The sequence below is a fragment of the Musa acuminata genome, chromosome BXJ2-5 (assembly GCF_036884655.1).
Source record: "Musa acuminata AAA Group cultivar baxijiao chromosome BXJ2-5, Cavendish_Baxijiao_AAA, whole genome shotgun sequence".
NCBI classification, from domain to species: domain Eukaryota; kingdom Viridiplantae; phylum Streptophyta; class Magnoliopsida; order Zingiberales; family Musaceae; genus Musa; species Musa acuminata.
In genome coordinates, this window is record NC_088342.1 from 11074638 (window position 1) to 11087764 (window position 13127).

General features: G+C 45.1%; 2 protein-coding genes and 1 pseudogene across 2 annotated transcripts; 2 read left to right on the top strand and 1 right to left on the bottom strand.

The window, feature by feature from the left end:
- The first annotated feature begins 812 nt into the window (after positions 1-812).
- On the top strand, positions 813-2271 carry LOC135611525 (expansin-B15-like; annotated as a pseudogene).
- A 1652-nt stretch (positions 2272-3923) lies between these two features.
- LOC135611707 (zinc finger protein ZAT9-like) lies at positions 3924-5308 on the top strand. The gene has a single exon (XM_065107356.1). It carries the CDS (start codon positions 4066-4068, stop codon positions 5047-5049), a length of 984 nt encoding a protein of 327 aa, XP_064963428.1. The 5' UTR covers positions 3924-4065; the 3' UTR covers positions 5050-5308.
- A 3188-nt stretch (positions 5309-8496) lies between these two features.
- Positions 8497-11484, bottom strand: LOC103985022 (putative glucuronosyltransferase PGSIP8). Its single transcript, XM_009402634.3, has 5 exons — positions 10892-11484; positions 10174-10432; positions 9833-10034; positions 9577-9724; positions 8497-9443 (listed from the first exon to the last, which is right to left on the bottom strand). Exons 1-5 carry the CDS (start codon positions 11131-11133, stop codon positions 8900-8902), a joined length of 1395 nt encoding a protein of 464 aa, XP_009400909.2. The 5' UTR covers positions 11134-11484; the 3' UTR covers positions 8497-8899.
- Between the last annotated feature and the right edge of the window lie 1643 nt (positions 11485-13127).

A 13127-nucleotide genomic window follows, 5' to 3' on the forward strand; every position in this document is an offset into this window, starting at 1 on the left:
CTCTCTCTCTCTCTCTCTGTACTACCTGCAACAGCATTGATCATTCGTTGGACCAGGATGGGCTTAGGCTGCCGAGAATGGGTATTCGAGTCCTCTGAAGTGGAGCCAGAAATGCCATGATCCACAGGTATGCCTTCACCACAGCGAAACTACACTATCATTGAAGTGCTTACAACATAATCCCTGAGAGGAACCGCAGAGACAAATGTAAGCCCGAGTGAAATTGACATTGTACCGAACACTACGCCAGTACATGGCAGATATGTTGGAGATATTTACCTACAGAAAAGAGAGATCGATGTGCCGGCCTGGTTCGATGTAATTGGGACAAACGATTCGAACCCGGACTCGATCTATTCGATGTGGTTCGTTGGTCGAATCCGATCAAGATTTCTTGACCTGAGGATGGGTCGGATTCGGGTCAAGTAATTGATCTGTTTTCACAGGTCAGGCGCGACATGAACCGACGTCCACCGAGCCTATATGTCAATCAGCTGTTTGCGTCAGGCCGGCTCACGACTCTTGATGCGCAAGCGGGATCGGACCGATTTGGACTAGCCAAATATAATAAGCCTATGCCACAGGGTCGGCGCAGGCGACGGAGACGGGAACCGCCCTGAGCAGGGCGCGGAACGCAGCGGTGGCTGTGGTGGTTGCGATGGTGCTGCATTTAGGATTCCGGTGAGAGGATCCGCGGCGGAGCTGGTGTCGGGTGCTGCGCTTCGCAGCTGCGCGTCACTAATGCATTCTTTCTTGTTAGCAGCAGCGCTCTGAGACGAAGTATCAAATTGACCCACTCTCGCCTCTCTCTGATGCCATTCCGACACACTAAAACCAAGCAGAAGTCCGGCATCGTCGTCCCCAGCAACAACAACAACCCAACGCCTGAGGTATCCTTGACACTAAACCTTACCCGCACGAATGCTACTCTACAAGCCATCTGCTACATAAACCTTTCAGTTTCAGCTTGCACTCCCTCTGAGCTGACACGCTGAAGCCATGCAAGCCAACTGCAACTCTACAAATATTCTCCACGCTTCCTGCTTCAAACACAACCAAGTATCCTCTTACAGATAGCTTCGGCTGCTAAGAAGCAGTGACGATGGCCCTCACTTCACTTCATCAGTCTTTCCCCTCTCCTCGCTTTTTATTCATGGCTTCGATATCTTTCCTCTCTCTCGTTGGCCATTGCACCCCAAACTCTCGAACTTCTCCACCACATCCACAGGCTGGTCTTCTGCTGGAGCCACTTGGCACGGCGGTGCTAATGGTACCGAAAGTGATGGTATTGTTCTTTGCTTCATGTGGTTATGTGGACAGAGAATATGCAACACAAGTTGATGGTGTCTTAAATTGCACAGGTGGTGCATGTGGGTATGGAGCTGCGGTGCACCTGCCTCCTTTCTCACCCGTGATAGCAGCGGGGAACCGTTCCACATTCACGTCAGGCAAGGGTTGCGTTGCTTGTCATCAGGTAAATCTACAGATTAATCTGCCAGGACTTGTATGGTGCATTTGCTCCATGGAATTCTCTCAAGTTTCAACATCTCTTTCACTATGTGAAATGTACCGGGAACCCTGCTCGCTCGGGGAACCCTGTGACCGTCGTGATGAAAGACGAGTGTCCCGGCAGTGCATACCTTAATGAGCCCCGTCCATTTCGACATGAGCGAGACTGCATTTGGAGCGACGTCACTGCCCGGGCAAACATCTCAGCTACGCGGCGCCGGACTTCTACAAGTACTGTACACACGGTGAGAGCGTAGCTTCCTTCAGCAAGCAATGCAACATCGATTTAATTGGACGTTACAAGCACTCTATATTGTCTGCTTGTTCTAATGACGCCACAACTCGAGCTCCTCAGTTGGGGAAGGCGTGTCTCCGTGACCTCTAACGAGCTCCTACGTCTGGCTTTGTAGAGTGGAGTGCGATCACCCTGGGATCAACGTGGCCTTCCTTGTGGATCCGGGCTCAAACCCTAACTACTTCGCCGTGCTCGTCGAGTACGAAGATGCCGACGGAGATCTGGCAGCCGTCCAATTCAAACAGGTGGCGCCGTCGCCGGGCTCTCGGTGAGTCGACGCATGGATCGCCATGCAGCAGTCGCGGGGAGCGGTCTGGAGGCGGAAATCGGGCTCGGCGTTGCAGGCGCCTTTCTCGATTCGCCTGACGTGAGGAGATTCCGGCAAGGTCCTCACTGCCGATAGCGTCGTTCCGGTCGGGTGGAAGCCGGGGATGACCTATAGATCCCTGGTTAACTGCAAAGCCTAGCTAGTAGTATGAGGTACTCCGGTGTCTTGGAAATGCATGGTGTCTTTAAGGTTAATAGATATATGCACCAAAGATTGAGAGCGGAGGAGAAGGCTGATTTGTTGTTGCCTCCTTTTGAATGATGATTGAGTTGATTATTTGTCTATTTGATTAAATAAGAGAAAAAGGAAGTAATGGGAAAGGATTTTCCACATGTCAGGGACAAATACAGTTTAAACAAGGAGGAGACAAGAAGAAAAGTTTGTGATAATATCGATAATAAAAATCCTAAGAACAGATATCCAATATCCACGAAATTAAAGACTTGATTCAGAATTGTATAGTAAAGCAAACTCAAGAATAAATCATGAAATATAACTAAGCTAATTTTGCTTGTTCCAACGCAATTTCTAATCGTTTGATTCTCGGGTCTTATTCATAAAATAGAGAATTTTAGAAACGTGTGTATGTTGAATGTCTTCCATAAACTATAATTTTGCCTTGAAATGTTTGAATGAGAGAAATGATATGAAGGTGTCAGATTTCTTAGTTGACTTTGTTAAATCAACCCAATGGTCTGAGTTTATTTAAATCTATAAATAATAATATGATTTTGATGTGAGAATGTAATTTTATTTTCTTATTCCTTCTTATCCTTTCATTGCTTATCTTTCTTTTATTTCTCCTTCTCTCCCCCTTCCTTCCTTCCTTTCTTCCGTAGTCTCATCTCCTCCCTCTCTTCTTTCCTTCCCTTTCTTCCTTTCCTCTCCTCACCCATGAGATATTAGTGTGATTCAACTTCATTTGAAGAAAAAGGAGATTACTGACCTTTGAACATACCAACAAAAACATGTTTGGCAGGTCATTAAACATCACAGTCAAATTCAATTTTTTGATATCATAACAAAGATCCTAATAGTCTCAAAGCTAATTCACGATTGATAATGATGCTTGTAACTTCAATTTGCCTTCGTCGTTCGGAATATTACATGGTAAGTCCGTTCCAATCTTTCTTTGTCTTGCTCCTGCCGCCTTTATTCCCTTTCATTTTAGCAAGTTACCAACAGACCCACTTGGAAAAGAGTTCCACATCTTGATTCCATTCTCTCAAGGATAGGTTCCAATTTAGATATGCTATCATAAAAAATAAATAAAATAATATAAAATTGCAGTCCTTTTTTTAAAAGTAAGTGTCACTTCACGCTCAAAGGTTTTAATAATAATAATAATAATAGAAAACTTAGTGGATGAAATGACATAATATACGACGTCAATACACAAGATGTAGATGAGTTTAAATACACTGGTACGATCTGAACGCAACTGAAAAGATTGACGAATCCGGAACCAAAAGTTGCAATTAATTTGTGTGCCCACCATGGGTTGGGTGGTCATGTCAATAGATTGATTAGCTATGCAATTGCGAGCCATTTATTCTACATATATATATATATATATATATATATATATATATATATATATATATATATATATATATATATATATAATATGGTATTTTGCTCTCCCCCTTCTCCCAAATTTTAATCTCACTGTTTGATGATATACATAACATAGGAATTAGATATTTATTTATCAGTTTATTTCTTTTTTGTTTATATATATATATATATATATATATATATATATATATATAAATAATATTTTGTGTCTCTTCTTCTTGCAGTGGGTTGTGCCTGCTTTTGGGTGAGGAATGCTTGTCACCTACACTTTTGTAGCTCCTACTCACCTCAACACAGTTTCCTTCCTCTGCTTTCTGTGGGAGAAGGATAGAGTGGAGCTAAAGGGATAGTTCGTATGGACAAGCACGCCTGCAAGCTCTGCGTTCGCCGCTTCTCCAATGGCCGCGCACTCGCTGGCCACATGCGCTCTCACGTCATCTTCGCTGCAGGCCCTCCGGCTCCGCCCCAGCTCCACCGGGACTCCTCCGCATCCGTCTCCTCAGACCGGCCTGCAGAGACGCAAGAGGTAGTGGACGAGGTGGAGGAGGAGGAGAAGCAGGTGGGAGTCTCGTACGGCCTGCGCATGAACCCCCGGAAGAGCTTTCGACTGGTAGATCCCGAGTTCTCCTCCTCTTCCTCCTTCGCCGCCGTTGAGCCCGCCGGATCCGGCGTCGTCGTCCAGGACCTGGAGAGCGAGACGGAGTCACCCCGTGGCCACCGCCGGCGAGCGAAGCGTCTCCGCCGGGACGCCGCCTCTCCGCTGGATCCGGAGCCGGCGAGCTCTGTCTCGGATGCGACCCCCGAGGAGGACGTCGCCCTTTGCCTCATGATGCTGTCCCGCGACTCCTGGGCCGATGGCGTCGAGGAGGAGGTGGACCCCCGACCGCGGCCGCCGCCGCGAAGAGGGCGGAGCCGCTACCAGTGCGGGGCGTGCAAGAAGGTGTTCCGGTCGTACCAAGCTCTCGGTGGCCACCGGGCGAACCACAAGAAGACCAATGGCTGCGTCCCGGCCGTCGAGCTCCGGACCTGCGAAGCCGACTCGGCCGACACCAATCTCGATGTCAAAGTCCACGAGTGTCCCTTCTGCTTCAGAGTCTTCAGCTCCGGCCAAGCTCTTGGCGGCCACAAGAGGTCGCATTTCATCACGTCCCCGCCCACAGTCACCGACAACTCGCCGACGTCAGTCCCTCCGCCGAGCATGTCCCCTGTAACTGCTGCCACCAAGAGTGCCGGTAGCATCGGCCTGATCGATCTTAACATGCCGGCGCCGACGGACGACGACGTCGAACTGTCGGCGATTTCCGGCATGGATTTCGTTGCCAATCCCACAACGAACTGAATTCACGCATTCCACACGTCGAAACCATGCGATCTGAGCACTCCTACTAACTCCAGAGCAAGCAGGAGTCAGTGTCCAAGCTCGAGGTAGGAATTGCAGAGACGGAGAAGCAAATCAAAGGAATTTGAGGAAACTATGAAGCTTCAAATCTTTATTCAGCACTGATATTTTGGATAAAGTTGGTGATTTGGTGATTCCTTTTCTTGTAAGCTTCTGTTCCTTTTTGCTTCAGATGCATTAATTTACCTGATTTTTTTCGTGTTTAAGTTGCAGTTGGTGCCTATAGTACTAACAGCTGATGAGCAGTAGATTGAATCAATGTCACCAAGAAATCGCTTGCTTTAAGTTTATTTATCCCTTCTCTAGTTGCTGCTTTTTGTCTGCCAATTGCTGCTGTTTCCAGCTGTTCTTGCTTACTGTTCGCTGCCTCCACCTTCTCCATCCTAATATCTCTGTTCTTTATTGTATATCCCATCTTGTAGAAATCCTTAGGTGGATTAGCTAGTGGGTAACATCACTCTTCAATCCCAGTTTGGTAGGGAAGGATAGAGAGAGAGAGAGAGAGAGTAAAGTTTGGAGAAGCAGAGAAGAGCTGCCACTGCTTTTGTAATGTCTCTGCTGCCTCCCACCTGGTAATAAACCTTCCTGTTTCCATTGGCACTTGGTCCTTTTCTTCACCCCTCTGACTTAACCTCTCCTTCTTTAGCTTCTTCTTCACCGAGCTCACTCGCTCCGTCCCCTTGCCTCAGCATCTCCATGCGCCAGTTCCACGTTTTCCATCTCCATCAGTCTCTCTCTCTCTCTCTCTCTCTCTCTCTCAGCCATTACTGTTCCATTGGGTCATTTGAGTCCATCGGCATGTCCGTCTTACTCGTGGCCCTCGCTTTGGAACCATCGATCCTTTTCCAGAGCTGGAGTTGCATGACGCCAAGACTCTGGCGTGGAGATGGATGTGGAGAGGTGGGCCCGCCACATGGTCTTCGCGGAGGTGCGTCCGATGTACGTTGGACCGCCGTGATGGACGGTTCTGAGGCCGTTCTTATCGTGACTTCCTGCGTGTCGAATGCGCTACGCCTGTGGCGACGACGGACGCAGTGATCACTGGTAGCTGCTGCCACTGAGCTTACTGCCGCGGTCAAGGTTGGGTCAAAATAGACCGATTCGATTCAATAATGCGCTTTTGAACGTAGAAAAACTGGACCGTTATAACATCTACGTCGAACTGTTCCCAACCGATCGGTTCAATTCGATTTAGGTCGTTGCTGTGTGCCCAATTTTCTAAACCGAGCGGTCCAACGCGCGGTTCGATTCACCTTCCATCTTGTCTGTTCATTAGCTGGTATGCGTTTAATTGATGACGTGATTAGGCATATGGATCTAATATATATATATATATATATATATATATATATATATATATATATATATATATATATAAGCTTAATTAAAATACTAATATCATTCTCGGCATCAGTATGTTAATTCCAGTGGTAATATGCAGAAAACAAGTCTTTGACAGCATTGCAAGCAACTCACTCATTAATTGCGCATTAAGTTGACGAGATTGTTACGGAAGAAATTAACACTTTCTACATGTATGCATATATATATTGAAGGCAGTCATCACATGGTAGGTAGGCCTTTCATTGTTGTCAGTGAGTCATGGCATGTCTTCGTTTCTTACAATATAAGCATCAGAACTAACTAGTCCTACCTCATCTCAGCTATCACCGCACCACAAGGATCTAAAACTTGGTGTTGTGCAGATGCTTCAGTGGCAATCAATGGGGCGATTAAAGAAGGCCATATGAGGAGTTGTGGGAAGCAGACGTTAAGGTGATGAGGGTGGGGAAGGAATAAAGTAGCGAGCCACGCATAATAACATACATCACGAGATCGGCAGTTCTTGTGCTCATGAGTTGGTTGTTGTCGGCGTGATCAAAAGGGGACAAAGAGAGAGCGTAGGGTGGTGTGTGGGGTTGTGAGCTTTCCGCTCTTTCACAACCTTTCACTGCACCAACAGCTGCTCACTGTTACTGTTACTGTCATTCATCTCACAATCCCAAACCATTCTGGGTCCTTTGTTATGCTTATGGAGGTCAAAAAGATGAGAAGATTCATTGGATTCAGTGAGGAACTGCGTTGGAACACAGCAATTTGTCTTTAGATTTTGACCAAGGGCTTCTTGAGGTTCCTTGGCTTTTTTATCTGACTCCCAACCGTGATCGAGGTCCGCTGGAACAACGAACATTTGATCAATTGTGCTAAATTAAACTCGGGAAGTTCTAAGAGATACTCTATGGACGAGCAATCCAAACGTTCTTTCAGCCATTCCTGTTCCTGCAGCTTAAACCTTTGTAGATGAAGTCACAGGTGAAATGGACAGCTCTAAGCTTCGGACATTGGAAACTGGGGTGATGCACGAAAAGTTGGGCAATAAGCTGATCAAATAGCAGCTAATTCCATATTAGTTCAGAGTAGCATCGATGCAGGTTCCACATTTGAGATCCGAGTAAACTGTGAAAAGTGAGTCAACCTTTCATTCTATATTGTAGGAAGACATGCCAATTAGTACATCCAGTTGTGGACTGGATCGAATAGACATGGGAGTGATGTCGATGGCTCAACAGTATATCCAGCTCTCGCTCATTAGATAAGGACTATGAGGTAGAGTTTAATTATCATTGAACAATATCATTGTTGCAATGTCTTTCTATGGTTTATATTTCAGGACATGCTCCTCACTCTGCCACAACAATGGGCACTGATCTGTTCATGGTAGGAGGAGGAAGAAGCAGTAGGAAAAGACCAAATGATATCAGCCTCAAGTTGTTGCAAGTCTATTCCATCTCAATTACATGCCCGGATAACTGGAAGTGAAAAGGACTAGAAGGCTGCATATAATGAAAAATGTTCTTAATTTTGAAGGACAAAGCAGGTTTTGAACCATAGAACAATTAGTCTTTGAAATGGGAGTATAAAGATTAGGACTCTACGTACTTGGACAGATCCAATTTATTTCAAGAGGAATATAGCACAAGTAGCAATGCTTTAAGTAACTGCATTCATGATGTTTTTGTGAGTCAAAGACCTAAAGGCACCAAATGCACACACAGGTAAAGGTTTCCCAAGGGTTGGAACTCGAAAGAGATGGCAATTCTTTACAGTTCTGCTACTGTGATACTGTTCTACATTACAAGGGGAGAACTCTTTAACTGAGTGTTGGAGAACATATAAGAAGAGGCACATGAAATGTTTAATGTTGTGATTACCTTTAAGAAGATTGGTAGTCAGTGATCCTGATGTGAAATGTCTTCAAAGTTTGAGGTTTTCACATCTCACATACTGCCTTCTTATGAGTGTAGCTATCTGTAAAGGAATCAACATAACAAATGGACATCACAATCATCCAAAAGACTTGAGTCGTTAGGTTAAATATACATCATATTCTCATCTTGTGGACTACATTCTCAAGTGAAATCATAAAGTATCTTGTAAGCAGGAGGATAGTATGAACGTCAGAGTGCTGAAGCAGACAACAAAGACCAGAAGTTGGGACAATCCACATTCTCTCCAGAAGAAAAGTGAGAAAGATCTCACCATACCTCTAGAATTATAACTAGTCCCAAAGACTTGCATCATAAAACATCAAATTCCAAAACAGAATCAGAATCCGTCTCTCGCTGCTCCATGCACTGAGACAGGCAGGTAGATGAACAGGAAGAACATATTTGGATACCCCATGAATTTTGTCTCAGTGAATAGACATGAAAGAGTGATTTCTGGCCATCAAATTGTGTAAATAATAACACCAACCAAATGAATGAGATTGTGCAGATATGTCTGCAGATTAATACAGCTTGCTGGAGTCCGACAGTGGTGTGGATTCTCCCAGTCTAGTGAAGAAGGTTTCCCGTTCTTGTGGACTCTGCAAGGAGCACAGAACTTTGGCCAGTGAAGCCCACACAACTGGAGCACAGCAGAAGGCGTATCCAAACATCGCAAGAGCCCTAACGATGCCATCGGAATACCAAGGGAATGCCATCACAAACAGGGAACCCAGAATCCCCAGCAGCAGTGTGAGGACCGGAAGAGGTGGAAGTAGGAAGATAGACATCACAACCGTACTAAGTGCAGCTGCTCCGAGCAGGTAGAGGGACCAGCCGAGAAGTGGATGCACCGTTCGCGGGATGAGAAAGAACGGGATGGTGTGTGCTGCAAACATGGACCAGAGTGCAGCCATCTTCAGCATGGCGCGCACGAAGGGGATGCTCTTCTCTGGACGCCGGTTGTAGCACAGCTTCACTCTCCTAGGCCGTGCCAACCGGGTGATCGCCGCGATCCCCAGATACATCACGGCCTGAATCAGAATCGCCGGCGCCTCTGCACTGTATCTGCTCGTCGAGCAAAACAAGGTGTCGCATTCCAGTACCTATCTATCTATCAATTAATATATCTATCTATCTATAGATCTGTCTTGCTATATATCTATCTATCCATCTAGAGAGAGATCTGAGGTTTGCTTACCCAAGATTTGTGCGTCGTTGCTCATGCCACTGAAGGCCAAGTGGTAGCACTGGCCAAGACCACCAGTACCAAGGTTTTAACCATGGACAACTAGGGAAGGTGATGACGCTATTTGGTCCACATGGTACGTTCCAACGAAACTTTAAGTCTGGAACAGAAACCACGGAAGAGATCCCATCATCTAAGCCGATAAGCATCTGCATGCTTCAGGTACAAAGACTTGGTACACAAGGGAAGTGTTACTGATCAAACTCACAGTAGTAAGAAGCATCCATCTGGTATCCCAAAGGGAGGCGATAGGTTCCTTCAAGCTTGGTGCCATTGGCGGGTGGATGGAACATTGGCCGATCGAGCAAGTCGGGGAAGTAGCTCACCAGGAACCCCTGGTCTGCACCATCCGGGTTCTCACGTCCGATTTCTAGCTCATGAAGCATGTCCTTGAAGACAGCAATTGAAGGCTGCAAACCATGTAAAGAAACGAGGGATCACAAATGATTCTTACTCCTTTCTCGTGTGTCTAATGCTCACAAGCATTGCTGCAAAACCTGGTAGTAAGACTTCTCAGGCAAAGCTTTCGTGGTGTCACAGATATAGTACCCGAAGGACAAAGAGACCAGTATGGAAGACGCAAGGGTTAATGAAGGCAGCACAGAAGTCGCCGCACTGGAAGAGCTCGTCGGTGCGATGGAGGAAGAGGTTGTCGGAGTCGAGCATCACAATTCGGTCATAGGACGCCAAGGTCCACGCGTACAGCTTGTTCATCGTCAGCTTGAATCTGGGGTTGAAGTTGCCCTGCCCTTCGTATGGGTTCTGCAAGTTCTCAACAGTGACCACCTTCACCCCGTCCTCCTCTTTCCTGTTAATGATGACCATCGACATGTTTAGAGCAGTGCAAGAAATCACAGGGCACATATTTCTCGTGTTCGGCCTGCCAATTTGGTTAATTTTGAGAACGAGTAGCGGTAGAAGCATCACAAACAAGAAGTCAACGCGTCTATTTATGAGGGTCAAAGGATGGCAAGTCAAGTCAAGAACCTTCCTGTTCCGGCTTACGCTACGACTCTAGTCCCAAACGGATGATGTCGCGTGTCGGAAGTTTAAGTCGTGACTTCGGTCGGGGTTGCCAGCAAACGAAGGAAGCATGAGGAATATCCAGTTCGTGCAAAAGAAAATGAGTTCGCCCGGACATCTATTCTGATCCGTTGGATCGGTATCTTGCGGTCGTGATTCATTCTTTCATTAAAATAGCAAAAACAGAAAAGAAATATAGATAGAGAGGAAGTAGAGATGGGGAGAGAAGAGGAGAGAAGCATACAGGGTTTGGACCCATTGGAAGGGGACGTCGGCGGAGGCAATGACGACGAGGTCGGCGTCGACGCCGAGCCGCGCCAGCGACCGCATCATCACCCTAGTCGCCACGTAGAACTCATAGTCCCTCGGCGTCCCCATGTACATCATCGCCGCGTACGCGTGCCGCCGTCCCCCCTCCGCCGCGGCAAACGAGAGCACCAGCACAGCAGCCGCGGCACGCCAGAACCGCTCCCTTCTCTCTCCCATCGCCAAACAAGATCACGACTGCGAAGCCACAGCAGAGCTCTGATCCCCCCCCGCCTGCGCCCGCTCGACGCAACGATCCTTCCCAGGATCTCGGCCGCTAGTCACCGGCAAAGCTGCTTTCCGTAGGTCCGCCGGAGACAGGCGCATTGGGAGGAGGCTACGGGAGTCCCCATGTCTGACAGGACATACACAGAAGGAAGGGGAGTGTGGCGTGGGAACGGAGGAGATATACGTTTAGCATTAACGAGGTGTTAACTCATTCTTTTATCTCTATAATGTTTAGCAAAGCAGTCTTTGTGTCGCCAAAAGTTTACCGGTTCGGATGTTGTAATTATTGGTGATGGAGGATTAGGTCATCCACATCGCCAAGAAAGCATTATTAGCTCCTTAATTAATGGTTTGGTCTGCAACAAGACTGATTCAGACCATATGCTTCTAGGAAGGGTCGATCTAGTGGAGGTCAAGCATTTAAGGGTCGTTAACTACGTACAAATAGACCTGTATAATAATTTACAGATAGAAGGCTTCGATGGATAAGATTTATTAGTGCTGGTGGGCACCAAGTTTCGAGTGGGGGAAGGCAACGGGGTGATGTGGACCCCCAAGCATACGACTAGGGCGTGGGTTGGTTCATTGTGAGTTGCATCGCCTCCATCTTCACGCAGGAAATGGAAAAATGATTGCATGGGCACTTCCTTCTTTCACCGGAAGATTTTAAGTGAGCAGCAGTTGAAGAAGACATACCTCATTCAAATAGTTCGCAGTCTGTTCGAGCTGCTCACCGTGATGTGTGTTGCCTTCTCACCCATAACAAAACATAACAAACATAAAATACGTTAAAGAAGAGGATGAAAAATATTATGAAAACAAATAACAAACATAAGATCAAGAATAATATAGGAAATATTTAGTGTATAAATACTTTATTAAAAATGATATTTACACCATCTTCTCAATAAGATTGCTATAAGTTTGATGTAAATGGTTTTAGTGAATATGACAAGCCTTTAGAAGATCTATATTGAGCAAATAATAAAGAATCTTCCAAGAGGAATCAGAGAATGTCTAATTCAATTACTTGAAAAAGTAAAGAAGAAGAGTACGAAAAAGATGTTTTCATAATTTACTATCAAATATATATTTATAGATATTTTCACAAAAGATAAAAATAACTACCAAATTAACTACAAAAGAAACCATCTTTTCAAATAAATCTTTTGAAATTTTTTTTCTTTTTAATTTGAACAATTTATAACAATCCCCCACTTATTCAAATTTAAAATTTTCTCCAAGTGATTAAATAGTATTTATGAATAAAATAATATATCTTTCGATTTGAATATTATCTTAGTATAAGCATCACAAAGTAAAGTCAAAATCCCAAATAGCATAAAAGCTTTGAATTTGTTATTCCTAATGACAACACCAGTGATACCACACACATAAATACAACATCCTTATATTCCTCATAAATTCTCGCTTAGTCCTAATATGACATTGGGCTCATCCAAGTTCATGAACTTTTATGAGAGAAACTCTAACTCTCAATCGAAGCGACACCACTTCTAAGTTCATATAGGTGAAGTTCTTATAGTATCTTTGTCACTCTTTGATATACTTGTCCTAACTTGACTGAACTTCATTAAGAGTATAATTAACTCAACCCTCATTCGGTGACAACCAGCACTTTAACATCTTTAGATGAGACTCGTAAAATATTTTAAAATGCTGAACCACTCCATATGTCAATGACTTGTTCTTATCCTTTGAACTCTTTATTACTCATTTCATAATATTGAGTAGGGTTGCTATCATTGGTGGATCTTTTATTCAAGGAGTTTTAGCCCAATCCATTTTGATATTGATCTTACAACTTCTCTTGTAAGAAGTTTGGTGAATGGATCAGCCAAATTCTCACTTGTTTTCACAAATGTAAGTGAAATAGTCCCACTCTTGATTAATTTCCTCACATAAGCATGCCTAAGACTTATGTG